Source organism: Brassica napus, chromosome C7 (assembly GCF_020379485.1).
Source record: "Brassica napus cultivar Da-Ae chromosome C7, Da-Ae, whole genome shotgun sequence".
NCBI lineage: Eukaryota > Viridiplantae > Streptophyta > Magnoliopsida > Brassicales > Brassicaceae > Brassica > Brassica napus.
Window position 1 is genome coordinate 49,887,355 of NC_063450.1, and position 17,253 is coordinate 49,904,607.

At 35.3% G+C, this 17,253-nt stretch overlaps 5 protein-coding genes across 5 annotated transcripts; 3 read left to right on the forward strand and 2 right to left on the reverse strand.

Annotated features, from left to right (window-relative positions):
• Nucleotides 1–86: 86 nt before the first annotated feature.
• LOC125590102 (membrane-anchored ubiquitin-fold protein 3-like) lies at nucleotides 87–2,330 on the reverse strand. The gene is made up of 2 exons (XM_048763118.1): nucleotides 1,306–2,330; nucleotides 87–1,138 (listed from the first exon to the last, which is right to left on the reverse strand). The coding sequence occupies exons 1-2, from the start codon at nucleotides 1,436–1,438 to the stop codon at nucleotides 786–788; spliced, it is 486 nt and encodes a 161-aa protein (XP_048619075.1). The 5' UTR covers nucleotides 1,439–2,330; the 3' UTR covers nucleotides 87–785.
• A 147-nt stretch (nucleotides 2,331–2,477) lies between these two features.
• LOC106407572 (bidirectional sugar transporter SWEET14) lies at nucleotides 2,478–7,910 on the reverse strand. Its single transcript, XM_013848447.3, has 6 exons — nucleotides 4,504–7,910; nucleotides 4,343–4,379; nucleotides 4,029–4,242; nucleotides 3,778–3,939; nucleotides 3,533–3,652; nucleotides 2,478–2,896 (listed from the first exon to the last, which is right to left on the reverse strand). Exons 1-6 carry the CDS (start codon nucleotides 4,541–4,543, stop codon nucleotides 2,648–2,650), a joined length of 822 nt encoding a protein of 273 aa, XP_013703901.2. The 5' UTR covers nucleotides 4,544–7,910; the 3' UTR covers nucleotides 2,478–2,647.
• Nucleotides 7,911–9,570: 1,660 nt separating this feature from the next.
• On the forward strand, nucleotides 9,571–11,755 carry LOC106411134. Its single transcript, XM_013851827.3, has 4 exons — nucleotides 9,571–9,815; nucleotides 10,326–10,483; nucleotides 10,567–10,854; nucleotides 10,919–11,755. Exons 2-4 carry the CDS (start codon nucleotides 10,355–10,357, stop codon nucleotides 11,561–11,563), a joined length of 1,062 nt encoding a protein of 353 aa, XP_013707281.2. The 5' UTR covers nucleotides 9,571–9,815; nucleotides 10,326–10,354; the 3' UTR covers nucleotides 11,564–11,755.
• Nucleotides 11,756–13,378: 1,623 nt separating this feature from the next.
• On the forward strand, nucleotides 13,379–15,003 carry LOC106409959 (CASP-like protein 1F1). Its single transcript, XM_013850491.3, has 3 exons — nucleotides 13,379–13,844; nucleotides 14,279–14,393; nucleotides 14,599–15,003. Exons 1-3 carry the CDS (start codon nucleotides 13,663–13,665, stop codon nucleotides 14,812–14,814), a joined length of 513 nt encoding a protein of 170 aa, XP_013705945.2. The 5' UTR covers nucleotides 13,379–13,662; the 3' UTR covers nucleotides 14,815–15,003.
• A 570-nt stretch (nucleotides 15,004–15,573) lies between these two features.
• LOC106410009 (acyl carrier protein 4, chloroplastic-like) lies at nucleotides 15,574–16,776 on the forward strand. The gene is made up of 4 exons (XM_013850528.3): nucleotides 15,574–15,830; nucleotides 15,948–16,034; nucleotides 16,128–16,250; nucleotides 16,404–16,776. Exons 1-4 carry the CDS (start codon nucleotides 15,762–15,764, stop codon nucleotides 16,533–16,535), a joined length of 411 nt encoding a protein of 136 aa, XP_013705982.2. The 5' UTR covers nucleotides 15,574–15,761; the 3' UTR covers nucleotides 16,536–16,776.
• Nucleotides 16,777–17,253: the final 477 nt, after the last annotated feature.

Below are 17,253 nucleotides of genomic sequence, written 5' to 3' on the forward strand. Positions count from 1 at the left end.
TCCTGTTGATAGTTAAGACTACACAACTTTAAGTTTCTCTCATTGATTTAAACAGAAGAACAAAGAATGTTGGAGTTAATAACTCTTACAAAACGTGAACGATAAGAGATTGGAGTCATGGACTCTTGCAAAATAGGAACATCTAAGAAGTGTTTTCCTGCGGAATTTGTTCTCTTACTTGAACAAGCAAACAACTAAAAGAAAAAAGCGTTTTTGGTTTCAATTGAGCTAACTAGGTGTAAGAATTATCCTCTGATAGATACATAATTAAAGTGAACCTATACAACTCTCGTTTATTACATGTGCTACGTGGGACGCGAACGAAGTATAGAAGACAGTGTGAACAAAAACAAGTAAGAGGCAACAAATGATGGGTACTTGGAAAGAATCTAATTACTTTCTACACAATCAAGGCTTGCTTTTCTGAGGTTATGATACTCCACAGCTTGCTTGAAGGGAAGCTTTACTTTACCTTTTACCTTTATTTTTTGCTTTTGTTCTGTAGCTGAAGAATTGAGATGGTCTAAGTATGGATACAGATCTTGCTCCCTTCATAAAATGGTGCATGTGCATATAACCGCCTTGGGTGCTTTATCGACCTTCTTCGGTGTTCAATCAAACCGGTATCCAACGGCTAGTTAGCATTCCTCAACACTTGTTAGAAATCAGAGAGACTCAAATCATTTTGATCAAGTTTTTGTGAATCAGGGATGCAAATGTTTATGTTTGGCAAGACATTCATTCTCTAGAAGGATAAACTCTTGTTATCATCCTTATGTATATAACTAGAGGCAGACGATGCTATAAGAAGTAAACAAGGGAGCCACAAAGCAAATATAACATAAGCCAAACATGTGAAAGACAAGATAAATAAATAACACATAAATCTCCATGAAATGGTACATTTTTTTTTCTGATATGCATAGACAAAAAAAAAAGAAAAGAAAAAGTATTGTACCTGTTTTAGCTTTTGAAAGACAAGGCTGTACAACAACGTGCATGAGCATGAGAGTGACTCCACCACCTGCAACCTCTCCAAACGGCGTCTTACACTGGGCAACGGTCTTATTGTTCTCCAAAATCTTACCCGAGCTGATCAGCTTAACCTCGTTGATCCCTTTTGGTACAAGAGTTTTGCCTATAAAGAAAACACACAAAAACAGTGTGTATCCAAACATGATGCAAGTGTTGCTCTGTAGTACCCATAATTCACAAAAACTTATTTATTTTTTAAAAATAAAAAAAATTCTTCGGGAGCAGTCAAAGGTAACACACGGACGAGGGAATAGTAGGGAAAGGTGAAACCTTTGGGCCAATCAGAGAGGACTCTTTGCTTCAAGCAATCAATGGTAGAGGCAGAGGAATAGCGGAATGGGCCCATGTCGGATCCATCGTAGAGCCTGAATTTGATATCTATTGACTCCTCCTCCTCCGGCATCTCCGTTTGACTTCTCTCAAAGCCGAAACCTTTTTTTCTATTCTTTTTGCGTCGTCGTCACTTTGTACTTCTCGATCAAGCCGACGTTTTCAACTTTTATTAGTCCTCGGTGAATTAACGGTATTTTGAAAAGACATAAACTTGGTTCGGTTCCAACACTAATGAAAATCACTAATTCAGTTTGCTGAAATTTCATTGATTGAAAATTCTAATTTTTTTGCGTGCGAATGTTCGTTGCGATTTGATGTTGTGATAGACAATTTATTCATAACTCGTGGTTACAAATGGCAGGACTTTAGTAACTGGACCTAAATCATTCTAAATTCAGATGCATTGAGATTTTGGAAATCTCAAAAGTTCGGAACACATAACACAACTATGTCTAATCAGGTCTTATCTGCGCATCTCCTAAAATTTGTGTACCATTCCGGTTTGTAGTATAAGAAAAAGCTTAAAAGAATTGATTTTGATATCTATATCACCAAAGTAGGTTTATCTTTTTCGGTAAACATCCGTTTTAAACTCCAGAGTTAAAGATGAGTGATCTATCCGGAAGTGATTTACGATATCGTGCGAATGAGACCAAAACACGATAAAATGTCATATGGTGATTGCATGATTAGTAAACAAGACTTTCGAGCTTCCGCAAAAATTAACACACTGTCCATCGCATGGAATAAAATCCATGGACCGACAGATGTGGAAGGCCTGGATGTATTAGCCGGATGGTCGGAACGGTGCAGTTTGGGTCTTGGAGACGGTGGAGATTCTTCTCGCATGGTCGGATGGTCGCATCAAAAAAAGGTTCTTCTCGCTTGGACCCCACAGAAATTGGAGATATATGGCTCTTCTATATGCAAAATAAAAAACGTGCTTTGTTCGTTTCTTGCACTGTTCGCGGACCCCACTGACATGTGACGGCCCGTAATTGGTTCCTATTTTTATTTTTAATTTTTATTTTGTTAAATCAGACAAATAAAAAAAATTAAGAAACCTTCGGTGTGTTTCAGAGATAATGATGATTTTTAGTATTCCTGGGTAAAGAACATCAGAACTGCTTTATAAAATACTTTTGGAAGGATAATACAATTTCGAGATGTTTCGAAATAACATGGTAAAAGAAAAATACAAGACGACAAAGTACAATCTATAGTGAAACACAACTCAACAGTTACAACATTGATAAAATCAATAATATAGAAAGGCTACTTAAGTTTGGATTTGGTTTGTCACTTTCTTTTCCATCTGACCCTCTAGATCACCCGCATGAGTTTGAGGATGAACCGTCATATCACCGGAAACTGGGGTTGTTGATGCGAGCTTGACCATGTCAATGGAGTGATCCTGCACCGTTTTGGGTTTCTCTGTGTCATCAACTTTTGGAGCCTTGTAGTACTTGAATATGATGTAGAGAATCATTTGAACTGCTCCGAGAAATGCACCCAATATATTTGGAAGCTTCGATAAAAAAATAATAATCACATAAGTCTTTTTTTTTTTTTTTTTTGACAGCAAGAAATTTACAGACTCATGTTGACTCTGTAAACCATATTGGTAACTCCGCATCCATGTGAACGACAAAGGACAGTTGCTTGCGTGCACTACGTGCTAAGCTATCCGCCCGAAGGTTCGCCGTCCGAGGTACATGGACGATGTCTGAGTTGAGGAAGTTTCCTTTGAGGAGTTTGATATCTTCCAAGTAGCTTCCAAATGCTGGCCATTCTTCTGGTTCCGAAACCATCTTCACCAATTAAATCACATAAGTCATCTGTCTCCCATTAAATCATTTGTTGAAAACAGTACAAATCCCATTAATTTCCGTCAAATAAAGAAAATAATAATAATTGTAATCTTGGTTTCTCTGACGCAATCATATAATATATGATTGTAAAAGCATAAAGCAAAAGAAGCGTACGGCTCAAATGATATATATTCGCCAGTCTTTACATAGAAGGAATAAGGGGAAAAGAGACAAAAGGTTGTGGAAAATCTTTCCCCTTAGACATGAACCACCCATAATAATATATGATACTATGCTGCGGTGTCCTTTATTATATGCTTATATAAGATATATACTATAAGAAAAAGACTCACCGCAACGTAGAAGTCTTTGATAGCAAGACCGTAGAAGAGCCACGTAATGGCGCTGAGTGTAAGAAACAATGATAGAGAGAAGGGCATAAACTCAACACTCTTTGTTCGTATCACCACTCTCTGCATCATTTTTTTTACCTTTCACGTGTTAAACGATATAGTAGATAAAGAGATGCTGATACCATAAAAAGAAAGACAAAAAGCAAGAGATATATTATACGTTCATGTAGAAAGTATATAAGTACCATGATGCTCAAAGGTGCTGCAAAGACGCAAACGGAAAATCCGACGCAAATCCCTCCAAGGACTTTCTCACGGTTCGACTTTTTGGTCAAGAGCTCACAGACAAGAATAATAGCGGCAAAACCCAAGAAATTCAAGAGTCCAAGAACCTTCAAAGTTGATATCTACAGGGTTGTTTATATCATCAGCTAGCCAATTTTTATATAAGTGCATTTTTGATATTACTAAGAGAAATGATATAGTTTACACGTACTCTAGCTTTCTTGTTAGCATAGGTTATGAAGAGGATGATGTAGATGGTTTCGATGAAGCATCCAACGGCATTTATGGTAATCAGAAGGAAGCCTGATCCATCTTTCTGCAGAGCGTAGTAAATCCATAGCATCGCGCTAAAGAGCGCTGACACATAGGGAAGTGATTGAAAGCCTTCTATAGATTTTTTCTTGCAGATCCTAACAAACGTTGGCCTTCGCGTACATGAAAAATAACATCCAAAATATTTTTGTAAGAAGTTCGATAAAGTAAAAAAAAATAAGGAAGTGAGTGTTTGAGATCGATGATGCTTACACTGGCGCCAAGAAAACGATAAATGATATGATGTTGCCTACAAAAGATACATAATTAAAGATACCACGAGTTAAAATGAAGATGTACGTATATTAACATGGAGAGTATCGTATATAATTTTGTATAAATTTGATATTGTTGATGAAAGCTTAGATACATACCCATGATTCCAAATGTAAAGGCCAATACGTTTAGAGCCATTTTGATTGTTTTGTAAATGAGCTTTCTACTTCCGAATAAGATTATCGAAGAAAATGAACAAGGTAACAAGAGGAGGTCTTCAAACTCTTGTTAGCTCTAGTTGAGTTTTCTTCGATCGATATGAGTTTAACTACGAGGCCAATGATGCACACTATATATAGAGCGTTCAATGTGTAAGGGTGTAGTGTTTATAGGTTGGGGACGTTGTCGTTTTCGTGGGCTAGTAGAGAGAAGTACATCGCATATTGACGGTCTCAGGTATTTCTAAAAAAAATTAAAATGGAAAATATTCGATAATTTTGTGTGGTATGCACTCTTGGCGTGTATTATATTTGTTTTATGCCAAACCTTGGTTTATATTATTATCTTAGCCATTTAAGTGAGCTTTCTTTTTCCTTTAAACCAAATGAAATAAAAATAATTGAGCTAAACTTATTGGTGATTTATTCTTTTGGCATGACCAATAAATTAAACCATTGCCAAGCTGTTAGTTTTCTAGCCAAACATTCAAATAAATATCGATTATGGCCAGAGCCGGTCCTGGACAAAGCCGGATGAAACATTCGTCTAGGACCCCCAAATTTTTTGAAACAAACTACATAAATATAGGCTCCCAAATTGTTTAAAAAAGGCCCCCAAATTTTCTTAAATTTTTTTTTCAATGATATCTTTACGAATATCGCCCAAGAACCCCGAAATCTCGGAGCAGGCCCTGATTATGGCTATATATTCCATAATACTACGTTTGGTCACGACTCACGAGTTTTATACAGTCATGTAAGTTTCCAGTATTCTACTAGCCAAATATATAGTTTATATTTTTGTTTACCTACACATACATATATATATTCAAAACTTATGATTTCTGGATTCATACTTCAAAATTTTCCTCTTTACTATTCCATAGTTTGCATGGTAGAATATATATACCATAAACACTCCAATTAACTGGCCACATGCAACTACAAGAGCAAGGGAGGAAAATTTTAGCCATACCGAACAAGATCGAGCACGACGATGCAATAAGAGAAGAATATTTTTAATACAAACCAGGACAAAAAAAAGTGATTGCAATAACTTAAGTTCCCATTTTATACATATCGAAGTTCCACTGAGGTACACAACCCATGCTCGCTCCTTTTGTTCCTCGTACCAGTAAAAAATGAACGTTTGGGTGCCTGCCACGTGTGATTAGAGCACTCTTGAACTTCATGATTTGGCAGCCAAATTAGGTCATTCTATTTTATTAGCTTTCATAACAACAGATAATAATATTATGTGTTCCCTGTGATAATGTATATAAACGACTAGACTAGAGAAGAAGGCAAACACTAAATGTTTTAAATAAAGAATAGTGCGTTTCATCTTAGATGCGACTGTAGCGTGTCTGCGTGTGTAAACCGTATAGGTAAGAATTTCACCATCATGCTTCTTGATGTTTTTTTTTTTTTTTTGAAAGAACCATGCTTCTTGATGTTCCACTTACTTTTCATGTTAATCTAATTATCTTAATAAATATTATCGTATCCAGCATAAATCTTCAATTAATGTCTAGATATGAATCTAAGTATAATTCAGTGAAAAAAAAGTCTAGATAATCTTGCTTTTCTACCATAAAATATTATCAAATAATTACATTCAACTAGTTAAGCTAATATTATTGGAATGGTATGATATATCAATGTTTTAATTTAAAATTTGTTGTTATGTACTTATTAGTACTTATGTGACTATAAAAAAAGGTTTTTGATTTTTTGAATTTATGTTCTTATTTACGTTTATATTTAAGATATGATGCGGTTGTGTTTAAATAAAACCACCATTTTAATGTTTTAATTTTTTTTATCTAAAAATCATCTGTGTATGGTAAATTCGGAACTAGAAATATTTTAGGAGATTGATTTGCGTTTGGAAGATATGATGTGAAGTGAATGGAAATGGGATGAAGGTATGATGTGAAGTTAAATAAAATCAGTTAATAAGCTTCGTCCTCGTCAAATTAGATATTGATAAGTAGATGAGAATGAACTAGTCACAATTTTACTTTCATTCTCCTTTTGCCATTGCAAGACAGAGTAACTTGAATATCATGTAAAGTGATCAGTGCTGTCCCTAGGAGAATCAATAGAAGCCTGGGCTTCCGGCCGTAAATCAGAATTTAATCGGCCAGAAAATCTTAAAAGTCTCAAGTAGCCAAGTGGCTGTTGGAGCTGAACTGCGGAAGCTAGGAAAGGAGTTCAATGCCTCCCCTTCTTAAAAGATATTTGTGAAAATTTTAAAACTAATGACACTTAATAATAGGCCTTAATTTTTTATTTGCTTTCAGCCTTCATATTTTCAAGACTGGCACTGAGAGTGATATAGTATGTCATACGTACCGATGGAGGTCACATGGACCATGTCACCATTGCTAAATATGCTGAAAATTAGCATGTTCCATGTGAAAGTTCTTATCCGCAACAATTGCTATAATCAATATCATGTAACATAATATTTCAATAAGAAAATGTTATCTTACATGGACCATGTCACCATTGCTAAATATGCTGAAAATTATGTTTCATGTGAAAGTTCTTATTCGTAACAATTGCTATAATCAATATCATGTAACATAACATTTCAAGAAGAAGATCATTACTGGAATAAATCACTTTCGTTCTGTGGTAAAGTGTAGTGTTCGGTTTACAAGCTCATACGTAGTATATCAATTCATGACTTAATGTATTTATTAACTTTGAGAAAATTAAAATATAACAGATTAAATAACCTATCAAAGGAAAAACAGAAGATGGCTGAAACAAAAAGTGTATGAAAAGGATTGACTATAATGAAAACCCATTTGCATCTAGATTATAGTTTCCACCTTTCGTTTTTAGTCTCACTCTCTTAATCAAAGACTAATTGACTGATCAAACAATTTGTTACATTAAAATATGTAAATAATTAGCTGTGGAACCCTTTACTTTATGGAGTCTCTCTGGTTCTTCTACGGTCAAAGGATGTGGTTCCATCCAACCATGCAGATTCCTAATTAGACGGTTAAAACTCGTTGCCAACCATTCCTCCTCGTCCTCACTTTCTCCACTTTCGAATTCAAATATATTTAACTGTCTATAAGTTGTCAACACTGTAGGAGAAGAGCATCTGCTTCATGCTCCATACATAACCAGTACATCAGAATCAGAATACATATACCGACATACCAGATTTAAATAAGGCACTTACAAAATATTATTCAATCTTAAGAATGTTGTTGCAAAGTGTAAATGATCAAATCAGGGATATATGCGAAACTATTAGGGATGCTAGAGTATGCTTTACTGCTAATAAAGAGCTTTATTTCGTTGTCCTATGAATCACCAATCAAATACAGCTTGAAGAATAGAGCTTAAGTGAGTGGCATACTTTGCTAAAACACGGAACAAAGGTTTATATTATCTGGTGGTCATTTTATTAAAATATTAACTGAAACCAATAATATGCCTAAATAGATACAATTTAATCACTAAAATAACAACCAAGTCCAAACTGTTGTGGTCATCTGACTGAATATATTAGGTTCAAAGATTCATTCACAAAGCATCACAAACACAAGGTCAAGGATGCACTAATAAGTGAACACATACAAATACGGAATACCTATTAACCAAAAATAAAATGGTCAAGGGAACAAGAAACAAAAGGAGAACAAAGCTATCCTTAATTAGAGCATGGCCAATGGTAGATATTATCTGAGTTTCTTAAAAACAAAAAAATATTAATTTTTTAACATATTAATTACGTTACTATTGTTATGGAAATGTATATCCAATAGACATATGCCACAGTTTCGATGAGTATGTTAATTTTTTTTGTAGAATATCTTTGCAGGAAACTATTTTCCACATTTCATCTGTCTCTTTTACTTTTTGTTTTTTTACTGTTTGTTTTGTTTTTAAGAAATTCTTAAAAGCCTCCCGTTAAGGGTGCCCTAATTAGCCTCATATATTATTAAAGTGGGGGGGAATAGTAACTTCAAGACCTATTCCTAACAAAAATAATTCGATGAAGAAGACTGACTATTTTTTTTTGTATATATAATAGTAGTATATATGTCACCCTTAATTCATTGTCCATTTAAAGTGCTTTACCCTTTAGTAGATACTTTTTCCACCTTAGATTTTTCTTCATGTCTTTGGTGATATAACACAGTACACAAAACACAATTGTTATGGTGGAGCTTAAAAGGTCGACTGGTTACATTTCCATTCACTTCACATCATACCTTCATCTCAATAATATTCCAGAATTTGTAGTAGGAGCCCGGAGGAAGGAGCAACTTTGTTTTGTATGACATTGCTTATACATTTATTATTATATATGCAAAGATCATGCAGTCTTCAAAGCCTATTAATGAACCTTCACCGTAGGACTAGGGAAAGCAAGGAACTCATGTTTTTGGACAGTTTTTGTTTTTTTCTCAGTAGGCACCATCACATATGTGAATTAACAACTTATCCATATCTGAATTTGCAAGTAACTTCATGCCTACGGGACTAAAAAAAACTATGCATGGTGGGAAGCCCAATCATTGCGCATCTCCCCAACGTCAACCCCCGGCCCAGAAAGGGAAAAAAAAAAAAGAAAAACCCCATTGGGCTCAAAGGTCCAATAGATATATTTTTGCAAACTTTGAGGGAACAAACAAAATTAAGATGGTATGTATGGGGGAAGTTAGGCCTTAATCCTTATTATAAAAAGTGTTATGAGCTGTTTTGTCTTTGAGAGTTGATGGAAAGGAAACCTTGAGCACTACACCCCCTACCTACACACAACAAAATTAAAACCAAATTCAAATGTCACCAATCTTAAATGTCTGAACCATATGAAAACGGAATCATTGGGTCAAATGAGGAAACACGACGGAACGAGAAAGTTAATCGCCAACCCTAAACTTCTGTAGAAAAAAAAAAACAAAGAAAATGTGGCAAAGACTTTGTGGTTGTGTGACTATTGAACAAAGGCAGTTGCGTTATTATTGCAAAATTGTCAAAGTAGGTGGCTGTCGGGAGTGCGCGTGGTCAGCACGAAGCAGGTAGAGAAAGTTTCTTCAAGCAGCTAATAAAAAAAAAAGTCAACAAAAACCCAATCTTGTCCACGTTTGATACCAACCAAAACCAAAACCAAAACCACCTCTTTCTCTTTCCTTTAAGCATTTCCTTTTCGCATCGTTCCTCCCACACGCCTCACTTGTTCCGATTTGTTCGTCGTCGGCGTCTTCCGTCTCTTATCCGTAAGCTTCTTCTCTCTCCTCTCTACTCATTTCCCCCAATTTGTGCTAGATCTGATTTAGGACTCGTCTAGCTATATTTATCTGTTCACTCAATTTCAATTCGTCGAGTGCTCATAGCTCTACTGATTCTGATTCTTTTTGAAAATTGAATTCATATTGCTTCTGTGTGGCTCAATTGTGGTTCCTTTTTGATTCTGACGTTTCAATTATGTATGCGAATTGTTCTTCAATTTAACGACTTTTCGGCTCTATAATCTGGAAATTAGAGTGGTCTTCTTGTATCAAAGCTTAAAGCTTGGAAGCATCTGACCAATTATATCATCCATATAAAGTGAGAGATACTTTGCCTACATCCATTGTCGTATCCTCTCTGCCTTTTTCTTTGGATTGTTTGTTTTAAGTTTTGTTTTTTTGCTCATATTGACTTTTTGGTTTTACTGTTGATGTCATTCTAGTTTTTGTGCTTTGTAAGGACTCAGTTTCTTATGATTCATTTGCTTGTTTGTTCAGATTCTTCTCCTTTTTCCAACACAACAAGAATGGCTAATTGTTCGGGAGACTCTAGTGACGTGGCTTCTCAGTTCGACATTCTCCGGTGCCCTTTCTTGAGGAACATCAATGAGCCCACTAATCTCTCCTTCTCCTCCTCCTTGCCTTTCCCCATGCCCGTAAGTAAAACTTAAAAGTCCCTTGCGGTTTGATTGTTTCTGATCCCATCTCTCATCATTGACTTATTTAAATTCCCTTGCAGGCACGACGAGCAGGTCAAGGGCCTATATTCGAGGATGGACCCAATTTTCATACGGCCTTTAGGCTTTTCCACGGGCAAGATGGAGTTGTCCCGCTCTCCAACAGCGCTAGAGCTGAAGCTGAGAAGAAGCCAGAGCCTGTGTTCAATCCACTTGCTGCTAAGGCCGCCACGATTAGTCTCTCATCTTTTGGACCTGGAGGGCCTTTTGGGTTTGATGCTTTTTTTGACATGTTTAAAAACCAAAAGAGAAAGTCTGACTCTTCCAAAAACAACAAGGATTCTTCCAAGGTAAAGCTTCTTGCTCAACACGTTTCTTTCTCTTAGAGCCATTGCTTACTTGTTGCTCTTTCAGGGGGGAAGCCACGAAGCTATGAGTGACGACTGGCTTCAAACTGGAAACTGCCCTATTGCTAAATCCTACCGAGCTGTAAGTGGTGTGGCACCGCTCGTGGCAAAGATCCTGCAACCACCTCCAGGGATGCATTACAAGTGCCCTAAAGCAATAGTAGCAGCTCGAGCAGCCATATCCAAAACAGCTTTCGCCAAGAACCTCCGCCCACAGCCTTTGTCATCCAAAGTACTTGTGATAGGGATGCTCGGCATGGCGCTAAACGTGCCTCTCGGGGTCTGGAGAGAGCACACTGAAAAGTTCTCTGCGTCTTGGTTTATAGCTCTTCACGCAGCGGTTCCCTTCATAGGAATACTGAGGAAGTCGGTGTTGATGCCTAAGATGGCGATGGTGTTTACCATAGCAGCGTCGGTTATGGGACAGGTGATTGGGTCAAGAGCAGAGAGGTATAGGCTCAAGTCGGTAGCTCAAAAGAAGATGACATTGTCTGGATCACCAAACCCGTCGTCTGTTGAAGCAATTCAGATGGAGTTCCCCGGAGTTTCATCCGATGGAAGGTGCGGTGACAAAGTGGTGATGAAATGGAACCCCATGTTGCTTGAAGCAGCAAGTCCTGTTTCTACCGGAGCAACTAATGTTGTCTGCTAAAGATTTTGATTTCTTCAAGAAGATCTCGAATATATATAATTGTTTTTCTTCTTGTTTTGGAGATTGTATTTGTAAAAGTTTCTATATGTTTGAGAAAAACTAGAATAAATTCATTTTTAAACTGTTGAAACTGTATCTTAATGTAAAAAACTCGGTTTATTAAATAAAATAACAAGATATAAGTTGGATACTCCTTCTGTTTTTTTTATTGTAAGTAGTTCAAAATTTGTTTGTTTCAAAATATAAGTAGGTTTCATCATTTTAAGTAATTTTTATTTTTATTGGGTATAGTGTTACCAATCAAATAATATATATTTATTTATGATTGGTTTAACTACACCTAATTTATATATCAAATACTACTTTTGGAAAAATTAATAACTTTCTTAATATTTGTGCATTCATCTAAAACTACTTACAATAAAAAACAGAGGGAGTACTAGATTTACTGATAATACATGTTGTAGGGATGATTGGTGTTGACTGTGAGTGCACTCCACGACCATAATGCACTATAGAGCACTAAATTCAAAGCAATCAAGTTTTATTAATAAAAACCAAAGCCAGAACAGAAAATCTTTAAAAAGAAATATATTGGTTTTAGAAATCAACTTTTCTACAGTTTTAGATTTATTGATTTTAAAACTTTATAATAAATTTACAGCAATTAAATTTAAAGTTAAAACTACCAAATTTACAGCTTAAATCTTACACCAAAAAATTGAAAGTTACAACCTCTGCCAGTCAATTCCTGTACATCTCATGAGTAACATTCGATTTTGAGATATCAACGGGAAAGGTATCAATGTGAATTTGTGATGTATAGGGAAAAGGTAGTTTAGACTAATAACTTTTCTAAGTGACAATCACGTAAAATATGTCATTTGAAAACCAATAAAAATAATGATGCTGCTTCGGTCTGATAGTTACATAATTAGCTACAAAATAATCCATTAAAAATAGGTCTTAGCGACGAACTTCATTTCAACGACAAAGCAATTAGTAAGTAAGAAAATTCGTAGCTAATCTATTGCTAATCAATGTTAGCTGCAAACCTTTCAGCAATACACATTTTTATCGTTGACTGGTATTTTTAGATGGTGTTATATGGAATAATAACTAAAATAAAAATGTTACAAAAAAGAAATTAGTATGATACAAAATATGGAATAGCTATATTTTGTATCATACTTGTTTCTTTCGTTAAAACCCAAATGTTGTACTAAAATACAACCGTGTAAGAGTGTGTAGTATATTTTTCTGTCAACCTCACATATTTTAGGGTGTTTAAACTTTAAAAGCATTTAACAAATCAATTTACTTAAGAATAAGAAAAAATCAAATCCTTCACCAATAGTGAAAATATTATGTAAAACTTATAATAAATAAATCTTTTCCCTTACAAAGTTAGATACTAATAATCAAATTTATTGTATATAAATATAGCAAAATTTGTTTTTTTGACATCATATAACAAAATTTGTCATATTATGGAATATCAGTTACTATTAACGGATAATAAGTAAACCCTAAGTTATGTTCTTATTGAGTTTTTTTTTTCATCTAAGCAAAACTGAAAACAACAGAAAAAGAAAGGTGAGCTATTGGATGTAAAAATAAATGACACAGGGGCAAACGTGATATTGGACATTTGATATGTATGGCTTTCATAGTCATTATTATCCTCGATGAAAAAAAACTTGTGATATTTGTTGATGTTAACACTCAACAGAAAATAAGTTAATTATCCCAAACAAAATTAAAACAACTAATAATATTTTTAAATGACATGTATACACTATATATTCAAAGATTCGTTACCAAATTTAATGTATTCAAACGGAAAGTGCCCAGCTGTTTAGGCAGAGGATTCGATCATCCAACGTCCTCAAATATCTTGTTTTGCAATCTCATCCACATGTTAATTTGCTATAAAATCATGCTCGCGTTATCTCTTCTTATCCATGCCACTTCTCTTCTCTTTCTCTTGTCTTGCTGAAGTTTTGGGATCTTACACCACAACAAACAACAACCATATTTTTGTCTTATTTGTATCATCTGTCATCTTAAGGAAAGTAAAATATTGATTGATCTGAATAATGATGGGAGCCAATGATGAGAGAAGAACGCCTTTAATGAATCTTGGGGTTCAAGTGTCGATGAGAGTGTTAGCCATTGGCACTGCATTGGCCTCCATGGGGCTCACGATCACTAACCATGAAGTCGCTTCTGTTTATGGCATTAATTTTGAGGCTAAATACGACTACTCATCAGCCTTTAGGTATACTATTTTGCTCATTTTATCAAAGTACACATACTTATCTAATTAGTGAATTTAAAAAATTGATGGAATGACGCAATCATCAATCTGCGTCCGATGAAATTTCACCGAAACACATTAAAGTACGTATGGAAAATGATTAATTCACACATTCTGGTAGGAATTTTTGAAAAAAAATGGAGACGTATTAAAGAAGAGCTACCTCTCTTTTGTGACGTAGAAGAATATGTAAAATAATTTCATTCTTGAATTTTTCATGTCTCATTCGTTCACATCCCGTTTATTACTATTTCATTGATTTGTCTCGTGTTTGCTACCACTTGAAACCTAAACCTAAAGCATAGACAACCTTAAACGGTGTAACCAGAATCATTACTACGATGAGAGACACAAAATAGATTGAGAGTGTGTAATGGCTTTGATATGTTTCGCAGGTATTTGGTGTACGCAGAAATAGCTATCGCCGGCATGACATTGTTTACACTCGTATGGGCTTGTTTAGCTGTCCGTAGAAGAGGACTTGTTTTTGCACTATTCTTCTTTGATTTGGTAATTATTCTCCATTTTTTTTATTTTCTGAATATATGATATGGACTATATACATGAACGTTTTGAGATGGTTCTGAACACTAAATATTTGCTTTAGTTCAAAAAATTCAAAGAGATATTTTTATACATAAAACAAAAGGGCTCCAAGTTGACCAAAGTTCTTTGTATGAAGATTAGCCTAAAAGAGTTTAATAATGTTGTACAGCTAACGACGCTGACGGCTATATCGGCTTTCTCCGCGGCCATGTCGGATGGTTACATCGGAAAGTATGGTAATACACACGCCGGTTGGCTTCCGATATGTGGCTACGTCCATAACTACTGTAACCGTGTTACTCTCTCACTTGCATTGGCCTTCGCATCTTTTCTCCTCTTGTTCATCCTTACTGTCTTAACTGCCTCAGCTGCTCGTCATTTCTAATTAACTTTCTTTACTTTTCGTATTATACATTTGCTTTTAACTCATGATTTTTCAAGCTTTCTTATATACTTATAATTATAAGATGAAAAATCTAAAGAAAGAAATTGTATGATTCCGTGAGGTGTTTATCCTTGAGACTCTTGTTACTTGTTATGTTAATTAAGTCTCGTCTTCATTTGTTTTTATCCTTTGGGACTCTTGTTACGTGCATTTCAATACTAATCAACTCCTACCAAAAAAGTGATCAGCATATGCTTCAACAAGGATAAGCAAACTCCTCTCGATATTCAAATGATTGCTAGACTTCAAATTTATTGATTAGATGATTAGAAAAAGTTCTGTAATAAACACAAACATTTGTAAAAATTATCAGCATTCAGCACCAAACTAATGATATTGATCTATGTTATTTAAGTCTTGTATATTTTCCTATATTTTACTATGGTTTACTATTAGGCATGGCCAAAAAAAAATGAAATTCGAGATCTGAATTGAATCTATATCCTATCCAAACCTGAACGGTATCTGAACACTCAGAACTACATATAGTTTTTCTAGATACAGTTTGAGGGAACAGAAGACGCAAAGGAAAAATTTAACAAGATACGACCAAGAACCAATATGGGCCCGTTGAAATAACTTGTATTTTGGTTTGGGCCTGTCTTAGTTGCAAAAAAAAGGGTGCGATCATACACTTCACAGATGTAGGACCCATAGCAACATGTGCCGAAGATAGGCCTGAATCCGCAAGAACTAACCTCGGCCACAAAACAGAGGGACTTGTGCTTGCGTCTTATGCAAAACGACCGTATCCGCGTCCTTTACTTTCCAAAAAATAAATATCTTTCTTCTTGAAGAGATTACACCTTATCCAATTATTGGTTGCATTAGGAGAAGCCAAATTTTCTTTGTGTCTCTAAGCTGTGTATCGAGCTACATCTCCTTCAATGGCTTCCCTATCAACCAGTTCTCTAAGCTTCAAAGCTCCCTCCATACAATCTACCAGAACTTCTCAGGTGACATTCTCCTCTGTAAACTCAATCTTTAGTTTATACATATATCTATTGTGACCAATAATGTTTAAAAGCCATAATCAAATAACGCAATTACCCTTGAATACTGTTAATCATCAGGTGTTAAGAAAACCCTTGAGTTTCAAGCCTATCTCCTTTGGATGTTTTCAGTCTTCAAAGAACCTTCGTCTTCAGATCAGTTGTGCAGTAAGTAAAAAGATTTATTTGAACCTAAAGTTGAATTCATTATATGAGAAATGCAATATGTTGGATTGTAACGTGTTAGCTTAATAAATACAGGCAAAACCAGAGACGGTGCAGAAAGTGAGTGACATTGTCAGGGAACAATTAGCTTTGTCTGCTGACACTGCGCTCACTGCCGAGTCCAAGTTCTCTGCTCTTGGCGCGGATTCTCTCGACACCGTATGTTATACTCTCTCTCCCTTTTCACAATAATGTGATGTTTAAGCCAAGTTTCTTTTCCATTACAATACACCTAACGGTTTTGTAACGTAATGGTTTGTTATTAGTTAAATGCGCATTCGCTGATATTATGCGGGTTGGATATGGATGTAGGTGGAGATAGTGATGGCTTTGGAGGAAAAGTTTAACATAAGTGTGGAGGAAGCTGATGCTCAGAACATTACGACGATTCAAGAGGCAGCTGATTTGATTGAGGATCTTGCTCAGAAGAAACCTGCGGCCTAAGCTTCCTAAACTATCCCGGTTTAACACAAACCGGCTGTCTTTTTTTTTTTCTCCTCCTTTCTGAGCTTTCTTGGTTTCAGCTCATTTTATTTTGGTTTATTAGACCATGTGTTATTATTTTTTGTTTTCTTCTTTTGGAAATTAAGATTGGATGTTGATGATGAGAAAACTTTGGTACGTTCAGATTGATTCTTTGTGGTGATTGGTCTTTCATGAAGCATATATAATGTGTATTTTTGTCGCTGCCACCTGAATTGAGCTTGTCTACTCCTAGGACATGACATGGCTTTATCAGTTAGTTATATCTAACTTTCCTCAAAAGATTGAAAAGAAGAGTTGATTTAGGGTAACGACTTTGGTAGTATAGAGAATATGGAACAAATATAACCTAAGGTATGTCAAAAACAGTTTATGTAGTAGTGTCTATTCAAAATAAACTTAAAAAACTACCATGAAATTTAGTTTGGCACAGAGAATGAAGGTTAATACTTTTGGAATAGAGTTTCCATTAAAATTAGACTTGTACCTTTTGAAATGAATTTTAGTTCCTCTTGTTGGGGTTATTCTGGGCTTCATGATCTTACTCCACACTCTTCATTATCTTTCCTTGACCCAAAATCTATCAAAACATGGTTTGATTCGGTTTAGACAAAACCAAAAAAAAAAAAACACAAAGGTGTCTGTGACCCATATTGTCAATGATAAAGAAACGAGACCG